The following is an 8,197-nucleotide window of genomic DNA, read 5'->3' as shown; positions in this document are numbered from 1 at the left end:
ATAGTTAGGTTTCATAGATATGCAACAATACACATACACGCAAAAATGCACGTGCACAAACATACACGTGCACTCACACGTACACGCACAAGTATCAAGTACACACACACACACACACGCACGCACACGCGCACAGGCGCACACACGCACTACTAAACATTACTTAAAAATTGAAATACTTATTTATATAAAAGTGTAAAGCTTAGATAAAAATAGATAGTGACGTAAAAATGATTGATCGATATAAGAACGGAAATATCAACGTTCACATGACATCATTATGACGTCATTCATGTCTATAAACCCTTCTATCTGGCTACACTTAAGACAAATTTATTTTAATATTAAACGATATTTTCGTTGATTCAAGATTTTATTAATAAATAAATAACCAATTAAAAATAATCAATCAGGTATTTATGTCAGAAAATTGTTGAAAAGTTAGCACAGGCGGTAGAAGTGCCATGCCTTGCGTTTTATTTTGTCATTGCGCGATGACCTGGTTCGAATACCATCCGTTCCGGAACCAATAAACTATCACACGAAAAGTGCGCTTATGCAAATCACGCGCGTTTCTTGTGTGGTATGAGGTGGTGTGATGTGGTGTAGTGTGGTGTAGTGTAGTGTAGAAGATACAGCTTTTGTAGCGTAAGCATAAGTATCCATAATTTTCAATTTCAATAAATATAAAATCAAAGAAATTGTTCTCGTTACAGTGCTAGCATCAGATGCTCTCATAAGTATAGAAACAGAGATTTAAGAAATTCGATACGAAAAAGTGTATGTACAATGTAAAACAAGAGTTTTGAACAAAATACACACACCACACACACACGCGCGCGCGCGCACACGCAGACACACGCACACATCCAGTAAGAAAAACTTTTGAAAATTCCCTTTAATACCTCTACAACTGGTCATATAAATACAATTAAACGTAATAACGGTACTAGAGCAGACTTATATTAACGATTGCTCTTACAGATGCAGCTCCCCAAAAATGTATTAATATTTTGTATTAATGTTATTAATATTTTGTAATAATGGCATTAAAATTTTGTATTATTTGTACTAATAATTTGTACTTATGATGCTAAAATTTTGTAATGTAATGTTTTGTTTCTCGTGACAAACAAAAAATTAGCTTGTTAAATTAATGCTTGTAAACAAAAGCCCACTCATTCTCTTTCACTCTCTTTCTTTCTCTCTCTCTCTCTATCTCTCTCTCTCTCTCTCTCTCTCTCTCTCTCTCTCTCTCTCTGTGGATATATATAAAGAAGTAAAGAAGTATACACACCTACCTTACTCTCTGCAGATATATGTAATCAGGTATACATATTTACCTGCACGTGCACACGTGTGTGTAGCAAGCGTCACATACGTTTCTTTCCGTGCGCTCAATTACATCGCAACAAATTGCTTCCGTATTCGAATCGACACACTTTTATAGATACGCAAGACTGGAATACCCACATATACGCAAAGACATACAACGAAGACGTATTTGTGTGTGTATGTATGCATGTATAATATACATTTTATATATGTTTATATAGGTATGTGTGTGTGTTTGTTTGTGTGTGTGTGTTGTGTGTGTGCGTGCGTATGTGTATGATGTGCCTGTGTGTGTGTCTATGTGTAGGTATATAAATAGAAACAACCAAACATAAAGATATATTTATATATGTTAAATAACATAAATAACATACATATACATGTGTGTATGTATTAGAATACACATCCACATGCATACATACCTAAAAAATACACCATGATACCAGTAGAAAAAATACAAAACATAAACATCGCTATCACTTCAAAAGATCATAAACTTTATTTTTTCATTCATAATTGTATTAAGAGTTTTTTTTCGTGAAAGTATTAAAGAAACAGTGAAGCCAAACAAAAAGGCTTAATCAAAACATTCATGAATACTTAAATGTATGTATGTGTGTGTGTATATGCACGTGTGTGTGTATGTGCGTGTATGTATGTGTGAATGTCTAACTACCGAATTGTCTCATTTAATTTCTCAAGAAATACGTTTGAGACAAAAGATGTATGTAAAAAGAGTGCACTGGCAGACTATGTTTCAGGAAACTTCCACCTTGAACAACTTTGTTGCATGTGCGTGTATTTTCATGTTTGTGTACGTGTGTGCTTGTTTATGTCTGTTTGTATGTGTGTTTATGTGTGTTTGTTTGTGCGTGTGTGAATATACAAAATTATACAAAACATACTAAATATATATATTTATATATGTCCAGTTATTTGAGCATAAGCATTTGCCTAAACATAAACCATCCTTCAATGCAACAACATCAGTAGCATCACGTTTTGCTTGCTTACTATGTACCAACAATTTTCTTAATTTGACATTTCGTTAATGAATAACAAATAACAAAGTTGTATGATTTTTATAACCTGACACTAATACTCAAATTCTTTGGTGTTGCGTTTTAACATTAGATCAAAGACAAAAAATAACAAAAATACAATACCACGGAAACAAAACAAAACATAAACACTGATCAAATAATAATACCTCTAAAACAACAACAACAACAACGAAACAACATCGACAACGACACTTGTTTATTTGGTTACATAAACACAGAATTAGCCAACCTTAATTACAGGTTCCTAAATGGATAACATTAACGTTAACGAAATAACATTTGAATATCACATCAATTAAAACAACTTAAAATCACCTCAACAAGAGATGTTCGCGCGTGTAGTTGATATTTCTAAAAGATAATTAAGACAGAACTGTAGAAGAAGAAGAAAATTAAACTAAGAAGCCTACAACATCGCATTAAAATTGACATTGTTACACTACAAAGACATCAACAACAAAGTCATTAACAGTTACAATAACATTGCAATAACATCAGCAGCTGAAATAAAAAGACAAAAAGGTCACGAAATTTGAAAACATCAACACACATATGACACCAGCTACATTTTTAACAGCAACCATTACATTAAAAGCAAAACATTAGCGTCAGCAAGCCATAGCAGTAACAACAATAGCATTAATAACAAAAACATCAACAATAGAAACATCAACAACAACAGAACTTTTAACAACAACAACAACAACAAAATCATCAAAAAAATCGCGTCTACGTGTGTATATTGGAGAACATATAAATCAAAATTTATGTGTCTGAATGGTAGGGGTCTCATTATATTATTACATATACGGAAACCATTGTTGTTGATGTCGCCGCTGATGTTGCTACAGCTGCTGTTGATGTTACTGTGGCTGTAGTAAATGTAGTAGTAGTAGTTGTTGTGGTTGTTGCGATTGCTGTAGATGGTATTTTCGTCGTCGCTAATGTTGATTTAGTTGTTGTTGTTATGGGATTTATTTTTGTTGCAACTGAAGTGAAATTTGTTGTTGATGTTTTTTAAGTATTGTTGGTATTAACTCAATTGTTTTGGACGCGTGTTGTTGTTGTTTGGTTATGAAGTAATTGTATGAGATGATAGTGGCGAATCAAATACTACGTCTGATTAACATCAAGGTAACGAACTTTATTGTTTTGTTGTTTTGTTACTGTTGCTGTTGTTACTGTTGTTGTTGCTGTTGTTGTTGTTACTGTTGTTGTTACTGCTGTTGTTACTGTTGTTGTTGTTGCTGCTGCTGTTGTTGATGTTGTTTTTGCTGTTGCTGTTGTTGTTATTGTTGTTGCTGTTGTTGCTGTTGTTAATGGTGCGAACGTCGTTTATTTAATTGTTATCTAAGCATTATTCGTGATCTTTGTTTTATGACCTGCCCAATGGATGCTGACGTCATTGATAGCTTTAATGTCTTCTTATTGGTGATTTATGGGTGATGGAAAATAAACGAATGGTGGCGATGATGACGATAACGATGACGACGATGATGATAAGAAAGATTAAAATGATATGATGATTATTATATGATATGATAAGAACAATAATATTAACCATAATGGTGATGACGTTGTTACTTGCAAATGGTGCTGATGATATCTGTGATAAGAATGATGAAGAGGATGATGATAAGAATAATAATATTTATTATTATTCTAATTATTTTTATTATTATTCTATCAATGTTTATGGCAAGAACTAACTCAACATTAAGTACCTATGTTATTTTCAAATGCTTAAATTCATCTTTATTTCGGCATTTGCAAGGTTTTTCAGTAAAATTTATAACATTGTTGTCGTTGTGATGTTGATGTTGTTGTGATGTTGTTGTGGTTTTTGATGTTGTCATTGTTGTTTTTGTGGTTGTTGTTGCTGCTGCTGTTATTGTTGCTGCTGTTGTTGTTGTTTTTGTTGATCTAGAAGCAATAATTTTCTTTTGTCAATTATTTTGATGCGCCTATTGTTTAAGAAATTTTGTGGTTTGTCTGTTTTTTGTTGTTTTGTCTTGTTTCTTTATTTGATGTTGTTGTTTATGTTTTTTTTTGAAATTTATTGTACTGTGTTTGTTTATATTGTTGCATGAACACTATTTTTGTTTTTGTTGCTTTTGTTGTTGTGATATTGTTTATCACAATTTATAAAACCTCTATCTCTTCTGCACTTCTTGTATTGGTTGCATTAGAATATATGTTAATGTTATTTTTTAAAGGTTTTGGTGTTTGTGTTAACGCATTTGTTGATGTTGCTTTTTTATGATCTTGTTGTTGTTGTTGTTGTTGTTGTTGTTGTTGTTGTTGTTGTTGGTCACATGATTTTATTCTGGGCAGCAGTTGTTTTATTACGGCAGTGCTTTCTGTTATTGGTGATATCTTTCCAGTTGTCAATTGATTTTTTTGGCTGCTGTGTTTTACAACAACCTCACATTTTTGATCTTTTTGTTCTTTTGATTGTTGTTGTGGTTGAGTTGTCTCGCAACAACAACAGCAACAAATAAAAAGTAATATATGCTACAGCAACATCAACAACAACAGCAACAACAACAGCAACAACAACAGCAACAACAGCAGCAGCAACAACAACAACAACAACAGCAACAACATTTACAAGCATGAGAAAAACAACAACATCAACAACAACCACCGCGATTTTGATACACAAAACTGAATGTTTATTTTCAATATATATCAAAAAAAAACTTTTTCCTCTTTCCAGCACGTTGTGGCGTTGTTGGAAGGACTAATGGAAAAGGAGAACTCTTCAACCGTGTTGCCATTAGCAACAACAACATAAACAACAACATCATAAACAACAACATCGTAAACAACAACAACAACATAAACAACAACTGCATAAACAACAACTGCATAAACAACAACATAAACAACATAAACAACAACAACAACATAAATAACAACCGCAACATAAACAACAACAACATAAACAACAACAACAACAAAATAAACAACAACAGCAACATCATAAACAACAGCAACATTATAAACAACAACAACAATAACATAAACAACAACAACATAAACAACAACATAAACAACAACATAAACAACAACAGCCACATAAACAAAACAAGCATTATCATAGCCGGCACAAAGAACACAAATTCAAGTAGAAACAAACCTAATGTAAACATAATCAACAACAATAATAATAATAATATAAACAACAACAACAAAACCAATAAAATCAACGTAACCAAAAACACTGAAAAGGGACAAATATTGACAGGAAATGCTGTGGATAGCATTAAAATTAAGTCACACCAACAGCCATTGCATTTTTCCTTACAAGTAAGTTACATGGATAGATGGATGGATGGATGGATGGATGGATGGATGGATGGATGGATGGATGGATGGATGGATGGATGGATGGATGGATGGATGGATGTATAGATGGATGTATAGATGGATGTATAGATGGATGGATGGATGTATAGATGGATGGATGGATGGATGGATGGATGGATGGATGGATGGATGGATGGATGGATGGATGGATGGATGGATGGATGGATGGATGGATGGATGGATGGATGGATGGATGGATGGATGAATGGATGGATGGATGGATGGATAGATGGATGTATAGATGGATGGATGGATGTATAGATGGATGGATGTATAGATGGATGTATAGATGGATGGATGGATGTATAGATGGATGGATGTATAGATGGATGATGAGAAAAATGGAAAGATCAATTGTGAAAATGACAGACTGATGACCGAATGATTTAGTGATTGAGTGAATGAGTGTTTAAAAAAATAAATGAATGAATAGATAAATGAGTGAGCAAACAAACAAACAACCAAACAAATGAATGAATAAATAAATGAATAAATGAAAGAAGTAATAAATTAACACGTGGTAAGAATTGGAATGAAGAAAAAAAGTTTGCCGTCAGATTTAACGAGAAACCGAGTGATGGATGAAAATAAATTATGGCGAACAAATGGTTTTAAAAAAATACTTTGATTATATTATTTTCTTCAATTAGTACGAAGAACAAACGAAGAAAAACAAAATTTTGAAAAATTTTATAATCTCAAATTAAATTTCACCAAAATGTATTTGTATCTAAATTAATTTGTATCACAGACACCGGAACCGGAAATAGTAGTCACATGCGGAAAATCACGTGATTTCCGTTCTGTTTATTTAGCTGGCGGGTATATTGAGAAGCAAGTCATCAAGTTGTGTCTTCAAAGTCAGTCGGTAGCACCATCATCATCAGCACCACCATCTCATTCCATCATTATTAAGATTGATAATGAAGAGGATGAAGATGAAAATGAAGATGATAATGAAGATGTTGATGATGCTGAAGAAAAAGATTTGGACGGAAACTACAATGATGATGGTGAAATTGAGAACAACAATGATGATATTTCTAATTGTTCATTAAACAAAAACGCTATTAAATTCGTAGAGGAATTTAACACAACAAACATCACAAACACCAACACAAACATCAACAGATACAACAACACAGGCAGCCACACATGCAGCAACACATACAACCACACATACAACTACACATACAACAGCACAAACAACCACGCATACAACAACACAAACAACCACAACATCAACTCCAACAACAAAAATACCTGCAACCACGCTAATGTTATTAAACCATGTATCAACCATCGCGAATTGAATGATACAGAAATCAACAACAACAACAACAACAACTTCATCAATATCAACAACATCAACAACAACAATATTTTAAATATGGAAATCAAAGTTTCATTTGACGAAACCAGCAAAAACAGTGTTGATGACATCACTAATCCATACGATGGTCACATCTGGGAAGACAACAATCACAATAACAACTATAATAATAATAATAATAATAATAGTAATAGTAATAATAATAATAATAATAATATGAATATGAATATGAATATAAATAACGATTTTTATAAGGAATGCGAAATAATTCCAAAAAACAACAAATTATTCTCGAATATTTGTTGCTTTAATGCCTCTAATGCTCTAAGTATTTGTGTGGAGAACGTGTTTAAGCCTGGCGGTCTTTCTGAAGAGAAGTAATCCTCTTTTGTATTGATTAAGCATCATTATTTCTTGCATTTTATAAATTAATGACATTAATTTTTTTGACTTTGCTATATTTTTGCTTTTACGTGTGCGTGCGTGCGTGCGCGTGTGTGGCGTGTGTGTGTGTATATATGTGTGTGTGTGGTGTGTGTGTGTGCTGCGTGTGTGTGTTGTTTGTAATTGAAATATTTTTATTGAGCGTTTTGTTTTAAGTTATTTATTCATAGTCTATTCAACCATTCAGTCATTCATTCGTTCATTTTAATCATCTTGCTCCTATCAGATAACGTCCTCAAATTATATCAGTGACATCATTTCAAATAGCAAGGCATAAATTTTGATTCAAATGGCCCATTGGACCAAACCACCCCTCCTCTTTCCATCACATCACTATCTTTCCATCTACTTCTCAATTTTTTTTATCTCTCTATATATCTAGTTCAGTCTGTTGATTATTATTTATTCAATTTCCTTTCGTTCTTCATTTATTTATTTATCTGTCATTCATTTATTCATTCATTCATTTTCAATTCATTAATTCATTCAATAATTTGTCTGATCATCTATCACTCCATTCATTCATTTGTTCATAAATTCGATAATTCTAAAATGTATAAATTTGTTCATCTAGTCATTCTTTAAACCATTTTTTCATTCGTTCATTCATTCATTCATTCATTCATCCATCCATCCATTCATTTTATTG

General features: G+C 32.6%; 1 protein-coding gene across 1 annotated transcript; it reads left to right on the top strand.

The window, feature by feature from the left end:
• Positions 1–2,057: 2,057 nt before the first annotated feature.
• HELRODRAFT_169715 (hypothetical protein) lies at positions 2,058–7,485 on the top strand (the record flags this gene model as incomplete). Its single annotated transcript, XM_009015538.1, has 3 exons — positions 2,058–2,127; positions 5,119–5,711; positions 6,523–7,485. The coding sequence occupies 3 exons, from the start codon at positions 2,058–2,060 to the stop codon at positions 7,483–7,485; spliced, it is 1,626 nt and encodes a 541-aa protein (XP_009013786.1).
• Between the last annotated feature and the right edge of the window lie 712 nt (positions 7,486–8,197).

This window comes from Helobdella robusta, assembly GCF_000326865.2.
Source record: "Helobdella robusta unplaced genomic scaffold HELROscaffold_16, whole genome shotgun sequence".
In the NCBI taxonomy this organism is placed as follows: Eukaryota; Metazoa; Annelida; class Clitellata; order Rhynchobdellida; family Glossiphoniidae; genus Helobdella; species Helobdella robusta.
Note: the sequence above shows the minus strand (reverse complement) of the source record. Positions and strands in the feature narration are given on the sequence as shown.